Here is a 21,263-nt window from a genome sequence, read left to right on the forward strand (position 1 = left end):
CAAATGGATTGGATTGACACAGTTACAAAAGGTTTAAGATTAAATTTGCACAATTACAATAAGTTTGGGACTTTTTTGATAATTTTCCCGAAAATTTGAGAGGGGTAATAATTCCAAGGATTTCAACGGCTCAAATCAATTCCGCTGTGAGCAACCGAACACAACCAAGTCACGACCTAAAATGAATATGAACCGAACCTCAATTTGGGTTTTCAATTTTCGAAATGGAGAAAGATAAACGGATGTTATGTTTCAAAGCAATTTTGAGAGGAATGAAAAAAAAAAAAAAAAGATTTTGAGTTGCGTATTCAGTTTTTCTTGAGAATTTCGATTGCAATTCAATTAACCAAATCGAAATAACCCGAACCGGAAAAAATAATAGTTATTTTTTCACTATCCGACCCGAACAGAAGATGTACAAAATTTCAATTTGGTTTGATTCCAGTTTGATTTTTCCATTCGATAATGACACCTCCAAGCGAAAGTTAGTGTGTGAGTTGCGAAGACGGCTCGATCTGACTGGTGGGGCCTGTCAATTTCAATAGAAATTGACAATGAAAAGACACGTAAATAAACGGTTAGGAAATTGAATAACGTGATAAGCACAAATCTAGTGATATTCATCACCCAACCTTATTCCGTCCCTATATGCTTTGAACAGGACAGAGATGGTTGTTATGAATAAGCAAAGGAAAGGTAACACGTGAGGCCGCTCCACGCTGCCGAGCCGGCGGGGCAGCAGCGCCGTGCAATTTTTGGTAGAATGTCGTGTCGTCTTGCCCCCGCTGCACCGAGCCATGATGATGCTGTGTACTCTTCCGGTTGAATCGCGAGGCTGGTCAGAGCTTACGCTCTAGAGAGAACTCAGATAATCTCTTATCATGGTCAAGATAGGATTTGCGAACGAAGCGCCCTCTAGCCTCTCGTATAATATACCGTCCATCCGGACCTGAACGCCTTCGGAAAATGTCAATTCTCGAAGCATTTCCTTCAACGCGGTGTCGACCCCAACAAGAGAGCCTCCTATCCCACTCAATATTTCCGGTAGCGAAGGAGATGGCCTCGACAGCTCGACAAGGGTGACCTGCCCCAAGATAAATGATCAAACCTAGCAGCTACTCTGTTGCGAAACAAATTTCCAATAGTTCTTTTTCCGAGAGCTCTTTAGGTTTCCGTAATTAATCAGAGATGCTCAAAACAGATACTTTCAAGACCAAGAGGAAACCTATTTTAAGATCAATAGGAAACAATCACGAAGATCAACCTACCTTATTGGTTTGGGGTATATTGGCCCTCTCTTTCGCAATCGCAACAGCCCGAGAAAATCCACCGATTGCATCAACCAGACCTCGTGAAGCAGCATCATTGCCTGTCCATACTCTCCCTTGCGCAACCTCCTCCATCTTATCAACCTGTGGGAAGATATAACAATTACAATACCATGAAGTAGCAGGGGTTTATGAGGCGGGTTCTATAGATTAACACCAAATGTTGCTTCCTACCGGCATCGATCGCGAGAAAGCCGCCTTATCGCGAAACATTTTGTATGCATTATTTGCCATCTTGGCAAATAGCTCTGCCTCATCTGGCCTGCACTCATTTACAAACAATCCAGAAAAAGTGCAGGAGAAATGGTTACACTGGAACGTGTCATCACATAAAATCCAAGAGCAGCACTCAAAAGTAGCAATACAATTATCGAGATATCTTCCTTCATTTACACTTCAAAGTACCAGGCGAAAATGCCTCTCACCTAAAAGGTCGCTGCTCAGCCGCAAGGAGCTCAGCATATTTTCCCCTTGATACGATCTCCTTATTGAAGCCTATTTTCTCGTACAGATTCCCCAGGTTAAGCTTCCCTGAAGGGAGAAAAATGGCACACCCGACCCCTTTTAGAATCTCCATGAAGCTATGAAAAACCAAACGAAAAGCGGTAGCATAACAACTATTGCAAGGCGTGAGACTACAAAGAGATACTAGGTTCACCTGTAACAACTCCAATAGAGCCAGTTAAGGTAAGACTTTCTGCAACAATGGTTGGTGTTCCCATTGCCATGTAATACCCTCCACTGGCTGCTACATCAACCATTGATGCAATAACAGGCTTTGATGCAGCCAATAGCCTAATCTCCCTCCACATTCTGCTCATCATAAGCATCATGAAACACCCAATTAAGCTACGATTAGAAAAGAAAGCAGAAGGAAAGAGTAAAACATTCAATATGACAGTTAAAGATGAAATTTTTCACTGCATGGAAATGACGGGCAAATCACTTTGGACAAGACTTTACTACTGCCAAATGCATCTCATGAACTATCCCCGCCACCTTCAAATTTCAACTATGTAAGTAGAGTCACTAGAGAGAGATAAGCAGTTTCTTAACCTTATGGCGCAACATCGATGATGTCAAAAGTGCATGACTTTGCATTGACAATTACTCTGATTCCAGATAGAGAAGAAGAGGTTTTACATGCCACAACTATAGAACTTTCTTGGGAAAACATTATTTTGAAATGGCCTATTGAAATGGATAAGTGCAGAAACTAGAGTTTATTTTGACCGGTAGTCATTGAGGACTTTAGATTTTAAAAATGCTTTTCAATCAGGTCATAAACTCACTGTTGATGGAATCAAGGCGTTGGATATCATACATGCCAAATGACCCAAGTATTCCATGTTGGAACCACGTTGGAATTTTGGCAGTACAAATGAACTGACAACAAGCTCAAGACCAGATTTGGGCATTTTGTAAGAACTTTTAAGTCCTCAATTGATCGAAAAGAAAGATTAAGTACTTAATTGACCAGGGTTTAAGTCTTATTTATCCCCCTACTAAACTATAAACACCACAGTGAAAGCAAGATATTATGATGATTGATTACAACCATATCCGTAGAAAACTAACACATTCGAATAGCTTGATTTCTCACTAATATATGCTTTTATGTTCAAGTATCAAACGCGGCTCGCCAGAAAAGACAGTTGAACAATGTTCAAGTGATATATAGCAGCACTTACAAGTCCGAGGCTAGAGCATCACCACCAGGGCTGTCAATTCGGATGATAGCAGCTTTAAATCTTTTTGACTCTACAGAAAGGAAAGATATAATGCAGGACACATGAGATGAAAAAGAAGATGCAATAAATGATAAATCTATATGTGCCATAAACGAAAAGGAAATAAAAACAATAGGGGAACACTTTGAGATGAGCTATCAGCCTACACCTTGGAGGGAGAACTTTTGAATTGGCTTTTCATCTAAAAGATTTACCATTTCTTATTTTCTAAATGCATGTGGAGTAACAAAGGGAACAATACAGTTCGCCCCTCCATTTGCTTGCATCCATCTCCACTTACTCAAACTTTACTAGAATTATTGAAGCAGAAAAAAATGAAAAGCCAAAATTATATAATCAGCTGACCCATGAAGATATTTTTCGAAAGAATCCTTTTACCTGGGGTTGTATAATAATAAAACATTTCAACAGTATAATTAGTAATCTGATAATGGTTCCACAGATGCTAAAACTTCAATGATACATCATTTGTTGCACTTCAGCATCAGGACAGATTTGGCCACTCTTTGCAGGAAAACTGCCAAACATTGCAGGAGATGGCAATACCAGAGATTCCAGTAAAGAAATACAGTGACTACACTAGACATTTGTATCTTTTTTATAAGTTGGTCCAGCTTCTTATTAAAACACCCCTTCATAACCAAGCAACAGAATGCCACCTCATAACCATAACTATAGAAGTGACAACCACAGAACTTTGGCAATACTGCACCGAAGAAACAAATGCCACCCAGTATGCTTATTACTGTATTCTGAGCTAGCAAAGAAATCTTACCTCTGACAACCTGAATCTTTTCAATGATTTGCTCTGCTATTACACCAGAAGAACTAGGAAGGCTCGTTGGACTTTTCACACGAGTTATAGCACCAGAGGCTCGTATTACAGCTATTAAGTCCTTACCACCGGATAAACCAAGGGTCCACTTGCGAGCTCTTGAGTACCTCCTGTAGAACCACAAGAAAAGAACCATTAACACGAGATGGTAACATTTAATTTCTGAATTATTTATTCTTTTGTTCCCAGTTTGGGGGAGGGGAGAAAACTTGTTTCTGAAACATGACATTCCATTTAAAACCATAGTTGCTCACATGCTAGAAAACTTCAGATCACATGTGACCCTTAACAACGGGAACATGCTTCTAACTACAAACTCAACGAGATTTCCTTGAACCAAATGTGGACTACCTATAGTCAACCAACGGAAGATTCTTATCCGGCTGCACTCCAAGTTTTTCTTTCAGCATTGTTATCACCTGCAACGTACACATTAATGGAAAATAAGTGTTATTGCAAAAGTAATCTACGATGAGACAGGAATTTTGCCCTACCACAGAATGAGATAAGAGCAGGCAGGGACAATGAAGACAAACACTAGGACGCCGAGTAGCTCCGTATTAGTAAGATTTGTAGGCCAGCATGTTGCTTGTGATTACATAAAACTATTTTATCGAAGCAAAAGTAAGAAGAATGAGATTATTAAGAGCATTTTTTACACCATTTCTTCTGATAAACCAGAGGCATCTGACTGCCACGAGTAATAATAGAAACTCACATTCACAGGCGCAAGCGTGGAATAATAATAGAAACTCGCATTCACAGACGCAAGCGTGGAATAATAATAGAAACTCATTAACAGTGAATATGCCTTGGCAGATTTTACTAAATGCTTTGTTCTCAGCAATTCAGCACATTAAGAGTAGAGTTAAACACCTCATCATCATAGCATATGTCAGTTATGAAGCCCTCCTTTTTTAGCCGTTCTACTTGAAAAACTCCTTCATTTATGAATTTCTCAATATCTTCTCTTTTCTTCCCTGTTCAAAACAGAAGAGCCTCAGAAATTTTTCACAAGTACAAATAGGAAGATCAAGCCCATACGATGTTAAAGCTACAACACCTTTCGTTGAGGAAACTTCATCTATCCAACTGCCGTATACATTATCCAGTATGGTCGTCAACATCTCACAATTTTCTTCAGACATGGATTTTCGAGTGAGTTGATCCCCAGCACTTTTATATTTACCAATCCTTTCAACTTGCGGTTCAATTCCCACTTTCTCCAATACACCTGTGTGTGTGTGTGTGTGTGTGTGTGTGAGAGAGAGAGAGAGAGTAAGCTACCAGAAGAAAGCACGATCCATGCCAATTGTCAACAGCTGAGCGTTTAAAGAAAGAACCAGGCAAAGTCACTTTTAGGTTCCTATTTATTTTTTTTGTTCCCAGCATGCTCAAGATATGCATTACAGCTGCAAGTCATCCACTGATTACAATCATATAAAGGGAAAATTTGCATGCCACATGCTTCTTGATGTATGCTTGTTTTCTCAAGATTCCAAGACAAAACAACCAAAAGACAGAATTGACAAAAGGATTTTGCTAAGAACTTCAAACATCTAAGGAAGTACGGCAAATATTCACAGGTAATTCATCCCCCTACCCACTTCCCCCAACCCCATCAAAAGAACAGAAAGAACAACATCTACAATAACAAGTACCAAGGAACTTGCAAAATTCTGAGCATGTCATGACCCTCCCCTTTCAAAAAAAGCAATGAAAAAAAAATTGGCAACTGGAGGAAAAGAAAAAATACAGGAATCCTAATAGCATTGAAGCATCCAAGCTACAATTGTCAGTCAGCAGTAAGATAAAGCACAGTAAAGTTTAAAGGTCTAGGAGAATCAATTTACCACTAAAGAAGGAAGCTTGAACAGTCAGACCATACAAAGAAAAATAAGCACTTGGAGGGGCATATAACTCTTCACAGGCACAAGCAAGGTAATACTCTTTTTCTTGACATGTAGGAACGTACCCCACTATGAACTTTCCTGTAATATCAGAATAATGCTATATCATAAACAAAGTAAAGAACAACAGTTAGTATATGACCGACAGTAGGAGAAATCTTAAAGGCAAAAACCATAAGGGTCAGTATAGCGAACAAACCACCAGTTGCTATCCCAGTGTTGCTACTATCCCCTCATATTCTGTGAAAGTAAATTCTGACTGCAGGAACAAACCCAGTGTTGCTATCCCAAAGACTCCCTCATTTTCAAAGTGTAACAATATATTAAAGTAAACTCATACCATTAAGTGACTTTTAATAAGTTTACACCACCAGTTGCAAAGTCACATTATTAAGCAACTCTTCATAAGCTTGTCAAAATGTTTCTTGGAGAAATACCATAGAATAAACCATGGCGGCGGCTTAATCAAAGTTAAGCACTTCGATTTACTGAGTTTAAGGAGAAAACACCAAAATCACATGGTAACCAGGTTATTTTGTATGGCATATTGCCTGCATGCACATACCATCTGTCTAACAAGCAGGGGGGTTCTAGCAGCAGCAAGCCACTTTATAAAATGTGTGTCTACCGAAATTCAAGAAGCACATTCTTTACCTGATTTCTTGAAATTCAGGATGTGTCTACGAATTTCTTGGACTTTACCCCATCCGCAGTTCAATGAGTCAATATGGAGGTAAATACCAGAGATACGAGGATCGTAAGCTGCTTTTACAAAATTCTCGCATATTTGAGGAAGGGAGAGTCCTGAAGAGAAACGGCTCTTTAGCTGATCAGATATCTGAACATTAAAGAAAACACGAGAAGTTTCAACTCCAATGAGAGGTAAACATGATGAGTCAGATAATGAACTCACATAACATGATCTTAAGCAATTTTGTGGAGATACTATATATGCGTTTTTACTTTGACATAATGTTACGGGCAGTGCCAGAGGTATCAAATGCACAGGCTTTTTCACTGCAGTTGGATGCCATTGTTAATTAATATAATCTACCCTCTTGCAAGACAAATAACAAACACAACATCAATATAAGCCAAGGGTTTTTATTCGCACTCTCAGTAGTGTACTCTCAAGCAATTGACATTACATTGAAAAACACAAGTAAAATTAGAGACTAAAAACTTTTAGCTTGTGCAAATGAAAGAACCATCTCATTATCAGAAAACCACTTCTCACTGGTCTTCTATCAAGCATCTAGTGGGCAGATCTCGTTAACATGTCTCACTCCTCTTCCTGTATCGGTAAGTAGTTGTCAAAATTTGAAGATGAAACTACCATATTGAGAGGACCGAGGAGGAAGCAGCGTTTTCGATGCCATTCCAAAGATATTGGAACATTGCAAATCACCTTCATAAATCATGAGAGCAATACCACAAAACTCGAAACTGACATCTGAATTACCGTAAAGCCAACCTCTAACATGGCAAAACACCCAGTTTTTTGTTCTTTTTTCAACGACGAGGAAGCTACGCCTATGTATCCTGCTACACCCAATATGTAATATGCCAGAGCCCGCATGTACGGCAAGATCCTCATGTGACCTTTTTTGTGCTGACAGGGGTTACGTACTCTAACCCAAATGCATAATAGAGAGATGAAGTACTCTTCTCAAACTTGAAAAGTATTGTTCGTCAAATGATCGAACCTGGCCACGCAATTTCATAGTCAAGACACTGCCTTTTTTCACACGCTCCCACGGGAAAGCAACGAGCATTTTGAGCTTGACCCCGAATTTCTTCCACACCCCAAACTCCTCAAACTCGAACTCCCCACTGGGGTAGTCCCCGCCTTTCTTGGCGTGCGATTCTTGTTCTTTCGTTTCTTGCTCTCGTTCCTGTTTCTGGGTCTCGGTCTCCGACCCGGAATCATCGAACGCTCTAATGGAGAAGCTCTTGTGATGGGTGGCCGGGGCAATGAAATTCAAACAATGGGTGAAAGAAAGATTGGTTCTTGAGAGTGAAGGAGTGGTGTGGAGGAGAGAGACGGATTTCGTATGGAGAGGGAAGAGAAGGGGGGAGAGATGGAGGTGATTGTGAAGAGGAAGACATGGAGCGTCTGTTTTGGATAGGTGGAGGATTGCAGAGAAGCTCTTGCCGTGGGTTTGGACCGTGGAGGTTATTTGCGACGTCTGAAGAAGCTTTGACATCTCTCTCTCTCTCTCTCTCTCTCTCTCTCTCTCTCTTTGCGAGTCCTCTCTGTTCTGTTCTGTTTTCGGTCGTCGAAATCACTAAGGATGGCGGAGGGATAGGCAAGAGGCAAGAGGAAGGGGGAGCGACAAGGTGGACTTAGCGCCACGTCATCCTTAAAAGGTGACTGACGTGTCATATCCACATGCTTGCGTGCAAGGACGGCGCCAAATAAAAGCAAAAGTCATGAATAAATAATCGTAAAAATTGGAGTCGCAAGCTTCTAATGACTCTCTTTCGCTGACTTTCCTTCGCTTACCATTGTTCTTATAAAAGTATATACGAGTTGGAACCCCAGGCTAAACCAACCATCTTTCCATGTAAACAAAGTGATCCAAGAGCATCAATGCACCGTCAAATCTTCTTCCTTATTGAAAAAAACTATGCGTATCTTTGACCATGTCCGTCCAAGCACGGGAAAAAAAGAAACAGAGGAAAAGGAAACGAGAGCTCATATTCCACTAGAGGAAGTTGATCTGTACAACTGGACGTTGCTACTTCGCTATACAGTTCCTACCATGAGAATAGTTTACAAGAAATTCGATCGGAGCAAAGAGCCGCTTCAATGTCGGGTCTGTCTCGAGCAGAAACCTCTGGGATATCAGAAAGCATCGGAGTCATCCCCAAAAGCGGAGAGCAAGAACGGTGCGATAGCCACGTTGAACGTCGGCGACTTCACCTTGTCAACGTGTTTCATCTCAAAGTCGCCTTCCTGCAGTACGGACAAGGAAAAAAGCAGATGAGAAGTTCAAGCTTTTGTGCCTCGGACCGACTAAATGTATACGATGTTACACAAATGCCCACAAACCACAACACGGATTGGAGACAATAGTGACCCCGACCACCTTAAGGGAAAACTCTTTCTGATAAAACCATGGATCGTTATATAAATGTCATTTCCACCAGTAAACATCTCATTTGAATCACTTACTTCTGGACCAATTTTTCTACATCCAACGTCACTCATAGTATTTACATGGTGCAGCTGCACATCGTTCCACAAACGAAGACAACACCCGTGCACACACGCAGTATGTATATGCCTCAATTCCAATCAGAACATAAGGTCAATTGTTCGAAGTGAGAAAGTCTTACCATTCTTCCACTGGGCGTGAAGAGTGGGCATGCAGATGAGTACTCAAAACTAGTCCCGGGTAGCATAACGGGTTGTTCGCCTATAACTCCAATTCCCCTGAAATAAAAGGACACAATAAGTCCTACTCATGCTTCCTTGATCGAGAAAAGTAATGCAAATGATTCAATACCGCACAGGACAAAAGAACTTGTTGCAAGAAATTAAAATAACAATTCACAGTCTCACATTTCCTGCCTCAATAATAAAGGACGAAATATTAAAAGCATGGAGAGAGACAGAAAGAGAGAGCAAGGAGGATCACCATAAGTTCTCAACTTTGCCATTGGCATCAGTTATGATCCAGTGTCTTCTAAGAAGTTGAACTGGTCGATCTGAATTGTTGGTAATTCTGATCCTATAAGCAAAAAAGTACTGCCCTTTGGAAGGCTGACTCCGCCCCTCGATGTAGACACTCCTCACTTGAATCCTGATACCCTGAAATATTAAGGACTTTGCTTTAGATCAGTGAACCATTAGGCATGGAAAGAAGGGCAGGGCAATGATGGCGACGATGAACAATAGGCTGCAAAAATCTTCCTAATGAGAACTCCCGCCACTTCGATGGCTACCATTCTGAGGATCTTGAACATAACATTTCAGTAATTTCTACAAATTGGTTGCTAAAAGGGCTGTATTATGAGACTGACTGGCGACTCATACAAGCATTTCGAAGTGCTCATCATGTAACTGTAGGTAATTGCCAATTTCCAAAAGATGTCTCAGAAAATTTAAATCGCGAGAGACAAGCTGTTCATAATATCATACATAATATATGACTGATGGCACACTGATGAAGTTTTAGATTAAACTATGCATACAAAACAGATTAATGAACCAGACTAGAAGCATCAATTAACTCACAGTAACATTGACTTTGGAAAAGCCTATCTAATTGTAGCCGCAAATGCGCATAAACTGCATACCAAGGTTGTTGCATCGCTTGAACATTTCAAGAGCGAATGGGGAGCAATTTCTTTCAGCTCGTTGCGATATTTAGCTGCATCCTGAAAGTAAAGACATATCAGAGGTTAGGTGAGATAGTTGGCACAAATCCAACATCAATTGCCAAAGTCAGCAACCAGAGAAAACAAGGTCAGGACAACACTATCATCATCAACAAAGTCAGCTTGAACCTCTCACAGAGATACAAAATAAGTGTGGGACAGTCCTTTGACAAAAGCTAACAAAATAATGCTCCAATCTGTATATATACACTTACGTATTATTGAGGTCTACTTCTGAAGAAAAGCAGCTGGAGTTTAGGCATTTAAACTGGGGTTGTCACTGACGAATGGCTATGATAAGGAGGATTATGATGGAGCTCGCATGAGGCAGTAACCATGGTCATATCAAAACTTTACTAATTTTTTTATCACATGTTTTTCTCACTAAGCATTTTCACGTCTTGCAGATCTTGTTTGCTTCATATACGTAACAAGGATGAATGTGTAAACTACTGTAAAATATGAATGTATCCAACTCCATCAGAAGGAAAAGAATAGGGAAAAAGGAAATAGAAGATTCAAGTATAAAGGGCACAGAATTCGAACTCTGCACCTCAAAAGACATTATATGTGGGCAACTAAATGAGGTAAACATGGAGATTTGTGCACTTATCTCCCAAGCATAGCACAAGAGAAGTTAGGCTAACCATGATGGAAACAAACATACTGAACCTCCTGAGACAAAGTTATGCCTACCTTAACAGGTGACATTTACCACTAGCAGCTGACCCAAAAGAAATTTCCAATTAGAGGCAGGAGACCATGGTAAAGATCAACATGGGGTAGTTTGTGGTCACAGTGATTGTTTTAGACAGAAGGAATTGAAGATTCGCATAATACAAACTGAAGCCTGATCTGGTGACATAGAATGCAGCAGCAGAAAGATTAAGCTTGGGAAATAGAATCCAAGTACCTCAAACCTCTGATCAGTGACTGCGTCCTTGATTAACATTCTCAGGCGAAGAACCGGCTCCTCTTCCTCAAACAGCTTCAATGAATCACGAATTCGAGCAGCTTCCTTATAGTCCTAAAACATATAAACATAGTTAATCTATCTGCCAATACTTACCACCTTATCGAACGATATGAAGCACACAACCATCCGAAATGAGACCAACGTCATTAGAATCCCCGTAGCTTCGAATCCAGATTAACCATCACAAGATACCAATACATACCCATTCTTTTATACCCGAATTCACTGACTCCTATAAACGACAAAAAAAAATGGCGTGGCGAAGCAAATGCATATCTACCCACCGTCCCTCGAAACAGGGCTACAAACGGTACGAATTCACACATTGACCAAACTAACGGATGAGAGGATCGAACCATCACCTCAGATTTGGCGGCGACCTCCATTTGCTGCTTCAGCAGAGCATAAGTCTGGCTCCGTATGAGGAACGAACTGGCGCTGGAGCTGGAGCTCAAGCTCGAACTCTTGCTCTCCCCGCCCCCTCCCCCCGCACCGCCACCGCCCCTCTCCGAGGAAGAAGCGAAAATCCTGCAATTCCTCTGGGTCTCTCTGCAATTCAGCCACTCTCTCCTCCGGCTCGCCTCGGACGACAAACACCTCCTCGCCCCCGCATTGACGTCGCCGAAAGCCTTCAGACTCAGCGAATGCATACTCGCTGACTTGGTTCTAGCTCGGAATCACGGAGGAGAAGGACCCGAGAGGATGAAGGAGAATCTCAGGAAATCATTCTCCGAGAAAATTGCACGCGCTTATCGCGATTGAACAGAGGCATTTCCGGGAATCGAGAGAGCGTGCTGCTCCGATTTTCTTCTTGTCACGGATTTAGCGGAATTTCGATAAAGTTAATATGTCCGCCACAGCATTCAGGGGTCATCCGTAGGAGGTGGTGGAATTACCAGAAAGCCCTTGCGAGATGCTGGAGGAAACAGAAATGGGGATGGACCGGGGGGTACTTTGGGGATTTAGGATTAATGGGAATTTTTCCGCTTTTCGTGATTTTCCCTCGTGTCTGCGTACGAGGCCGCACAGGCGATTCCTGCTTCTTATGGAAGAGGAATGCGCCACGTGTCGTGGCACTGTTCGAGGATGACGTGGCTTAATTTTTGCGTCCATTAAATAGCTAATTGAAATCTTGCACGTAGTCACGGCCGGTTCCGGTTCAGGAATCGGCGTTCCTCTCTTCATGGAAATCTTCGCTTTAGTGTGATCTGCCAAACTTTCCAATTGCCTAATATTAGCGGTAATTCCTTCCTTTATCTGAAATTAAGCAAACAGATAAAACAATTTCCCCGGCTGCGGTTGTCATGACCGACTCACCAACGGGCAACGTAACTAGTGTACATTTTATTGCCCTTCGGAAAACGCGGGCCGATCCTTACTAGACCTTTCATATTTGTTGGAAAATTACTTAAAAAAAAGGTCATAAATATATTGTAATTATGTCAATTCAATTTTAAATATTTGTTTTGTCAATTCATTCATAAATCTTTTGCAATCGTGCCAATTCGGTCCATTTGGCTCGCCAGCACCTAAGTGGCAAACTTTTAATAATATTTTGATATTTTGGGTTTTTTTATTTTTAATAAAATTCGCTACTTTTTTTTGTTCCTTTTTGGTTAGGGCTGGCCATGGGCTCAAAAAGATGTTTCCTTTAATTCTTTTTGGGAAGTAAGTGAATTTTTAAGTAATGTTGTTTTTAACTTAATTGAGGGAAAAAATATAATAAAAAAAATCCTAAAACCTATTGCATTGCATTAATACCAATTTTATCTAAACCTTTCAGTGGAATCAATTTAATTCTAAATCTTTTGACGATTTGCCAATATTATTAAAAGTTTCCCTCAATTTTACGAATATTGATTTAGTTAATGTCAAACCACATTATCATTGCCATATAAAATTCTTTAATTCTATATAATCAAGTGTGATTCTTGTGGCGTATATGTCGCAGCAGTCGATGTCATAAATGTTTGGCGTATCTAATGGTACGCATTTTTAGACAATTAAATAAAATTGAAAAAAGAGATTAGAATAGTTGAGAGAAGAAACAAAATAGAATGAAACGGTTGAGAGTATGATTGGAATTGGTAAGTCGAGAGTAAAATTACAATCATTCTCATTTGCGAGTTTAATTGTAAAGTTAACATACAGATTTGTAATTTAATGAATCGGTTTCTTCGTTTTAAACAATATGTTTGGGAATCACACTATATTGTTCGGGATTTCAATAAATAAATAAAGGAAACTTCGTTTTGAGGTTAATTTCACCCCCTATATTTTTTTTCTTTTGGTTAGGTCTACTGGCCGAGACTCAACGACCCCCGCTGACCAACCCCACCCAAGCCCTCGCCGCTGCAAGTCCTTTTTCTTCTTCTTTTTTTTTTTTTTTCAGTTTTTAAGCTTATTTTTTCAATCTTTTATTTTTTCAATATATTTTTTAACTTTTAGCTTTTCTATTGCTGACTGGATTCTCCAACAAGCCATGTAGGATTTTCGGCCAAGTAGACTAGAGTTGGCACTCAAATAATCATTTTTCAAAAGAATTAGCAGTTAAATGATCCGGGAAAAAAATTTGACATTAAAGTCGGCGCCGTACATAAATTTTGACACTTCTGATATCCTTTTGCCCATATTTATACATAAATTTGGGCATTCAATTTGATTCTTGTTGTTTTTTCCTTTATATTATTTCGATGCAACAAACTTATCACTGCTTGTGCTATTACTTAAGCATGTTGAAGGACTTGTCTATAACTAGTTTACAGAATAACAAAAGCAAAGACATATATCTCTGCATGATATTTGAATGAAAGGCCAAAATATTTCTCTTGTTTAGCAAGAAAGAGAACAATAAGGCGAAGAAAATGATAAAAATGGAAAGTAACAATTTCGCAAGTTTCTTCCTCCGTGACGGGTTTCCATCCTTGCTCAATTCCTTTGGGATATTACAGTGTACTCACGCCAAGTTGGCCTCCTCATTTTCTTTACCTAGTTAAATGAAATAGAAGGATGCATTTTAGACCATAAAAAAAAATAGTTGAATATTACAATCACATATTTATTATTAAGCCGTCGTTAATTTTAAAAAAAAAATTCAAATAAGCGCGTGAAGTTGAGGTGTTTTCTCAAAAGAGGGCCCAAAGTGAATCTTGTCTCAATCAAGGCCCGAGCTAACAAACTCAGTCTCAAATAAGATCATCAACTAGCCAAATCATAATATGGTCATAGGCATTTTCATCCAATATCCTTTCTTGCTTTTTGCGTTTTCTTTCTCTTCTTCTTTTCTCTCCTTTTCGTTTTGTTTTATTTTCTCCCTTTCCTTTTTCTTTAGCATTGTGGTGTTGGCCGAAGCCGCTGATCACCATCATCTTGACGACGCACACGGCTTTGTTGAGGCGGGGTGAGATGACAAAAGTGAGTAACGAGCGCGTCAAAGATGCTCTTTTGAGGGGAAGCCGCAGTCGAGACTTGGGAGGGTGTAGAGAATGCCTTCCAGGGTAGAGAGGGGAGGTCTCGGAGGAGAGGATATGAACTACGTCGACGGTAAATTTTCCATCATTCCCTGCTCTAGTCTTCTCCGTGGCCACCTCTCTTCTTCTTACATTTTGGATATTGGTAAAGGCCATGTGAGTATTATAACATGAACTGTATGGTCTTAACGTTTTCTTCAGTAAATTTTTCAGCATTCCCTGCTCCGTTCTTCTTTCTGTGGCCACCTCTCTTCTTCTTACTTTTTGGATGTTGGTAAAGGCCATGTGAGTACTATAGCATGAACTGTGCCGACTAGATGTTTTCTTCAGTAAATTTTCTGGTATTCCCTACTCCATTCTTCTCTCTGTGGCCACCTCTCTTCTTCTTACATTTTGGATGATGGTAAAGGCCATGTGAGTATTATAACATGAACTGTATAACATGAACTGTACGGGCTTAATGTTTTCTTCAGTAAATTTTCCAGCATTCCCTGCTCCGCTCTTCTTTCTGTGGCCACCTCTCTTCTTCTTACTTTTTGCATGTTGGTAAAGGCCATGTGAGTACTATAGCATGAACTATGCCGACTAGATGTTTTCTTCAGTAAATTTTCTGGTATTCCCTACTCCATTCTTCTCTCTGTGGCCACCTCTCTTCTTCTTACATTTTGGATGATGGTAAAGGCCATGTAGTACTATAACATGAAGTGTGTCGAATCGATGTTGCAGGGTGCAAGGGATGAAAGGCAAAAAGCAGATTGTTGGTTATGCCTTAAGGATCATTCTTGGTCATTTTTTGTTTTGGTCTGTTAGCTGTTTGTTTTGTTTTACTTAGTCAACAAGAGAGTAGGAGTTTGTTGTTCAGTTCCTATTTTGTTGCTAGTTAGTGCAATTCAATTTTTCTTTATTTTTTTAAAATGCTATGTACTCTTCTCGGAATTTTTTTAGAGTGTGACAAGTGCATTTCCAGATTAATCTTCTCTTGTTCTTCTAAATTGAGAGCACATTCTTCGTAACAACAGAGAGCACATTCTGTGCAACAAATTAGTATCAGAGTCCTATTGATCTTAAGGGAGTTGTGAGAGAGTGCTAAATTCAAAGTAGAACAAGAAAGATGGAACAAATTGGTGTTCCTACTGCCTCATTCTCAACAATCACAGCTCCAATCTTCGATGGAGACAACTACCGGGCATGGGCAGTGAAGATGCAAGCTTTCATGGAGGGTGCGGATCTATGGGAAGCTGTGGAAGAGGACTACGAGGTTCTTGATCTACCCAACAATCCAACTATCAATCAAATCGGGTACCATAAAGAGAGAGTAACCAGAAAAGCAAAGGCAAAATCTTGCTTGTTTTTCGCCGTCTCCTCAACCATATTTACTAGAATCATGAAAAAGGATTCAGCACATGATATATGGAATTATTTGAAGGAAGAGTATGAAGGGGATGAGAGAGTGAAAGGGATGAAGGTGCTGAACTTGTTAAGGGAGTTTGAGAGGCAGCAAATGAAGGAGAATGAGTCTGTGAAAGAGTTTGTTGATAGGCTAGTTGATATAACCAATAAGATAAGGGTCCTAGGGACAGATATAGATGATAAAAGGCTGGTTCAAAAGATTTTGGTTGCAGTGTTCGAAAGGTTTGAAGCAACCATTGCTTCTCTTGAGAACACTAAGGACATTTCGGACATTAAACTTGCTGAAGTCCTAAGTGCTCTACTGGCTCGGGAGCAAAGAAGGCTTATGAGGAAGAATGAGCCTATCGAAAGTGCTCTGCAAGCCAAGCTGAAATTGCATACTCGCGAAAAGGGAAGAGGATGGAACCGGAATAGAAGACATGTTGAGGCCGGTCATAGTCATAGCCGGGGAGGTTCAAGTAGTGGTGGACACGATAGGAAGTGGAATGCGGTTCTATGCAAGCATTACGGAAAGAGAAACCACCCTCATTTCAAGTGTTGGAAGAGACCGGATGTGAAGTGCGGGAGGTGTCACAAAATGGGCCATGTTGAGGCCATTTGCAGGGAAAAGCATCGGCAACAACAAGCTGAAGGTCAAACTGCAGTAGCCGGTGAAGTGGAGCACCTGTTTGTTGCCTCCCGCTTCATCTCAAATGCATCTAGAGATGGATGGCTCGTGGACGGTGGATGCACCAACCATATGACAGGTAGTGAAGGATTATTTAGCAATTTAGACAAATCTGTGAAGTCTAAAGTCGGGATTGGCAATAGAGAATGCATAGAAGTAGAAGGCAAAGGTGATGTAGTGCTTGAAGGTCCTGGTAGTGTTAAGCTTATCACGGAGGTTTTGTTTGTGCTAAAGATAGATCAGAACCCGCTGAGTGTGGGTCAGTTAGTAGAGAAGGGGTTGAAGGTCGTGTTTGAGAAGAGTGAGTGTGCCATAGGAGATGAGAATGGTCACATTTTTTTTAGGATTCCTATGAGGAACAAGTGTTTTACATTTGATCCAGTTGATGAGAATTATGAAGCCATGAAAAGTATACAAGATGAGGAGGAGTTATGGCATAGAAGACTGGGTCATTTCCATAGCAAGGGGCTGCAATACTTGCAGCAAAATGAAATGGCAGTGGGGCTACCTATGTTGTAAAAGGAAGTAACCGGCTGTAGAGCATGTTTACAAGGCAAGCAAGTGAGGATTCCTTTCAAAAGGTCAAATTGGAGGGCCAGTGAGAAGCTGCAACTAATTCACACCGATGTGTGTGGTCCAATGCCGGAGGAATCACCGAATGGCAGCAAATACCTCATCACTTTCATAGATGACTGCACTAGAATGTGTTGGGTGTACTTCATAAAGACTAAGGCTGAAGTTAATGAGATTTTTTTGCGATTCAAAAGAGAAGTGGAGAAGGAGAGTGGCTGCAATATCAAGACAATTAGATCGGACAATGGAGGAGAATACACCTCGGGCGGTTTCAATGATATATGTGATAATGCGGGGATCAAGCACCAACTCATTGTGCCATACACTCCACAGTAAAATGGAGTGAGTGAAAGGAAGAACAGAAGTATCATGGAGATGGCTAGATGTATGCTACATGAGAAAGAACTCCCTAAGAAGTTCGAGGTTGAGGCTACCAACACTGCAGTCTTTCTTCTGAACGGATCGCCCACTAAAGCTCTCAACAAGCAGACACCATTTGAAGCATGGCATGGTTACAAGCCTAAGGTGAGCAACTTGAAAGTGTTTGGTTGCATTTGCTATTCATTGATTCCTTCTGTTAAGAGAGATAAGCTTGATCCAAGAGGAAAAGCATGTATCTTTGTGGGATATAGTTTGCAATCTAAGGCTTATAGAGTTTATAATCCCGCTAGCAACCAAGTTGTGGTGTGTAGAGATGTGAGTTTTATGGAAGATAAGAAGTGGGACGGGTGTGTAGAAGGTGGCAAGGCTGAAGAGGAGGTAGTGCCATTGCGGGTTGAACCAAATGAAGTGGAAGTCGAGGATCTAATTGATCATGTTCTTGTGAGAGGCACTAGATCTCTTGCTGAAATTTATGAGAGATGCAATATAGCTATGATTAAACCAGCTAGCTATAAGGAAGCAAGTGAAGATGTGAAATGGTGTGCTGCAATGGAAGAAGAAATCGGAATGATTGAGAAAAACCGGACATGGGATCCGGTTGAGAGGCCCAGAAACGTAAAGGTGATTGGAGTGAAGTGGGTATTCGGGACAAAGTTGAATCCCGATGGCTCAGTACATAAGCACAAAGCAAGACTTGTTGTCAAAGGCTATGCGCAGGTATGGGGAGTAGACTATTCCGAGACCTTTGCTCCAGTGGCAAGGTTAGATACCATAAGGATCTTTGCGCTCTTGTTGCACAAAAGGGCTGGAAAGTATTTCATTGGATGTGAAGTCGACTTTCCCGAATGGAGAGCTAGTGGAGGAGATATATGTTGAGCACGGCTGATGGCTTTGTAGTGAGAGATAAGGAAGATCATGTGTATAAGTTGAGAAAAGCCTTGTATGGGTTGGAAGCGGGCTCCAAGAGCTTGGTATAGTAAGATTGATAAGCATCTGCGGGAACTTGGGTTTAAAAGAAGTTTGAGTGAAGTGACCCTATATGTGAAGAAAGGTATGGAAGGTGTAGCTATTGTCTCTCTTTATGTTGATGATCTTTTGGTCACTGGTGATTGCGAAGAGCAGATTGCGGAACCGAAGAGAGGACCCGATGAAGCGGTTTGAAATGACCGATCTTGGACTAATGTCCTTCTTTCCGGGTATGGAGGTGCAGCGAGAGGAAAGGCGAGGTATTCATCTGTCAAAGGAAATACCTAAGAGAGATCTTAAAGAGATTTGAGATGGAGGAATGTAGAAGTGTGAACACTCCTATGAATCTAAAGGAGAAGCGTAAGATCGAAGGAGCCGAGCCCTCGATGAAGGAGTATACGGGAGTTTAGTTGGTTGCTTGATGTATCTAATCGCAACAAGACCCGGATATCTTGTATGCGTAGGTGTGCTTTCAAGATTCCTAAGTTGTGCTGGTGAAGAACACTTGGTAGCCGCAAAAGAGTGATTAGATACTTGAAAGGCACTCGGTCATTTGGTGTCAAGTTTACTAAAGTGGACAATTGCGGGTTGCAAGGCTTTCTTGATAGTGATTGGGCTGGTTCGATCGAGGATATGAGGAGTACAAGTGGTTTTTGTTTTACTTTGGGATCGGATGTTTCACCTGGAGCTCAAAGAAGCAAGAAGTGGTTGCTCGCCCATCTTGCAGGCTGAGTTTCTAGCAGCTCTTTGCAAGCAGCCAATCATGCAATATGGTTGAGAAAGGCGATGCAGGATCCGGAAATAGAAGTTGAAGGACCAACCGAGATACTTGTGGACAACCAAGCTGCACTAGCCATATCTCAAAATCCTGTCTTTCACGGGAGAACCAAGAATTTCAAGATCAAGTTCTACTATTTGAGGGAAGTGCAACAAGAAGGTGAAGTGAAGCTACTCTATTGCAAGACGTAAGATCGGGTGGCTGATGTGTTTGCTAAGCCACCGCAAGCAAGCGGACTTGAGTTACTGAAGAAGAAGGCTGGAATGTGTTCTGCTCCTTAAGCCAAAGAGGAGTATGTTGGTTATGCCTTAAGGATCATTCTTGGTCATTTTTTGTTCTGGTCCGTTAGCTGTTTGTTTTGTTTTACTTAGTCAACAAGAGAGTAGGAGTTTGTTGTTCGGTTCCTATTTTGTTGCTAGTTAGTGCAATTCAATTTTTCTTTATTTTTTTAAAATGCTATGTACTCTTCTCGGAATTTTTTTAGAGTGTGACAAGTGCATTTCCAGATTAATCTTCTCTTGTTCTTCTAAATTGAGAGCACATTCTCTGTAACAACAGAGAGCACATTCTGTGCAACACGGATAACGATGGGTTGAAAAAGAGAGAGACGAAGAAGACAAAAGAAGAGAAACCAAGGCTCATAGAGAGAGACGAGCAGACCGAGGTAAATTTAAGGGTAGAAAATAGCTCTCTTTTAACGACAAAGAGATGTGTGCATCGCGTTCACATAGGAAGAAAAAAACAAGAAATAGCTTTTCTTGTCTAATGGTCTTCGCCTCTCCCCGTATAAAACATAAACCGACATCTATAGACATATAGATTTTCTTGTTCTTTTAAGTCTTTGCCTCCTTCATGCATCATCTCTGTTTAAAACTTCATACATGCAAATTTAACGCCGGAACACGGTATCCCGCAATGTCACCGAAAAGCCATGTTCACAGATAGAGAATGTTGCATGAAACTATTGCAACAAAATGGAAATGACCTTTTACACACACATACATAGAGAGAGGGGGTATATATGATTTTGGTGGTGATGTTCATGTTCAATTTGGTAGCTTTCGCCCTTGCCGTCGAGGCGGATCAGCGGAGGAACACTATAAGTGGTCTCTGTTCAGTGTACTCGACCAAAGCACTAAGGTTCTTTTCTTTTTTGTTTTTTTTTTTTGTGTTGTTTCTGTGCATTCCTCTCTTCAAGACAAGTCGCTCTCTGTTTCAAGAAGAGAGAAAGAATGTAGAGCAACCGAAGATCTCACCTCATCGGACAGTGAAATCTCAAAAAGTGATATTGCAAATCCGTAGGGACAAGCATACGCAACACATAGTGTTCACGGTCCGCAAGATCACATTTTGAGATTTCACTGCCCGATGAGGTGAGATCTTCAGCGATGCGTTCATGGGCAAACTGTTCCTTCAACTCTCTTCTAATTTCTCGGCAGCGAAAACTTTTTCAAAGTTATCTTCGATCACTCTAATCTTTCTTTTCCTTCTCGGACGAGAGGCATCGGATTCTCTTCTCGGCATCTAGGGTTGAGGCCATCTGGAGAAGTTTATGTTTTCTAGAATAACACATGGTGGCACATCATACGGAGGCACATCAATTGCTATATCCGTCGAACGAAAACAAAGTCCCATAGATCCCGAGAAAGAGGGCCTCCCCAAGGATTTGGTTCTTTTCTTGTTGTGGATAATTTGCATTGAAATTTGCAAGAGATTGTTGGATGCTGTCTTTGGTAGGTTTATGGGCCTAGGAGTAATCCCATGGCACTTCTTTATCATAAACACTTTGGCGGATCTCTTTTGGAATTACTTGGTTCTTTTCGCAAAGGATC

The 21,263-nt window shown here is 40.8% G+C and overlaps 2 protein-coding genes across 2 annotated transcripts; both read right to left on the reverse strand.

The window, feature by feature from the left end:
* Window positions 1-599: 599 nt before the first annotated feature.
* Window positions 600-8,061, reverse strand: LOC115734812 (serine protease SPPA, chloroplastic). The gene is given in 14 exon segments (XM_030665750.2): window positions 600-1,084; window positions 1,269-1,412; window positions 1,503-1,590; window positions 1,754-1,859; window positions 1,987-2,141; window positions 3,020-3,089; window positions 3,855-4,024; window positions 4,266-4,333; window positions 4,791-4,894; window positions 4,978-5,148; window positions 5,768-5,905; window positions 6,479-6,662; window positions 7,531-7,830; window positions 7,832-8,061. Coding segments are annotated over 14 exon segments (2,031 nt in total). The 5' UTR covers window positions 7,934-8,061; the 3' UTR covers window positions 600-853.
* Window positions 8,062-8,404: 343 nt separating this feature from the next.
* LOC115734617 lies at window positions 8,405-12,012 on the reverse strand. Its single transcript, XM_030665467.2, has 6 exons — window positions 11,549-12,012; window positions 11,124-11,237; window positions 10,130-10,210; window positions 9,469-9,641; window positions 9,167-9,263; window positions 8,405-8,783 (listed from the first exon to the last, which is right to left on the reverse strand). Exons 1-6 carry the CDS (start codon window positions 11,834-11,836, stop codon window positions 8,673-8,675), a joined length of 864 nt encoding a protein of 287 aa, XP_030521327.2. The 5' UTR covers window positions 11,837-12,012; the 3' UTR covers window positions 8,405-8,672.
* Between the last annotated feature and the right edge of the window lie 9,251 nt (window positions 12,013-21,263).

The sequence above is a fragment of the Rhodamnia argentea genome, chromosome 7 (assembly GCF_020921035.1).
Source record: "Rhodamnia argentea isolate NSW1041297 chromosome 7, ASM2092103v1, whole genome shotgun sequence".
In the NCBI taxonomy this organism is placed as follows: domain Eukaryota; kingdom Viridiplantae; phylum Streptophyta; class Magnoliopsida; order Myrtales; family Myrtaceae; genus Rhodamnia; species Rhodamnia argentea.

Excerpts from the sequence above, each read along its gene's own strand:
- LOC115734617 (XM_030665467.2), bottom strand. The coding sequence starts at position 11,836 with ATGCATTCGCTGAGTCTGAAGGCTTTCGGCGACGTCAATGCGGGGGCG. Across the intron at positions 11,238-11,548 it reads AGGTCGCCGCCAAATCTGAG|GACTATAAGGAAGCTGCTCG; the intron begins GTGATGGTTCGA and ends TATATGTTTTAG. Across the intron at positions 9,642-10,129 it reads CAAGCGATGCAACAACCTTG|GGTATCAGGATTCAAGTGAG; the intron begins GTATGCAGTTTA and ends TTAATATTTCAG.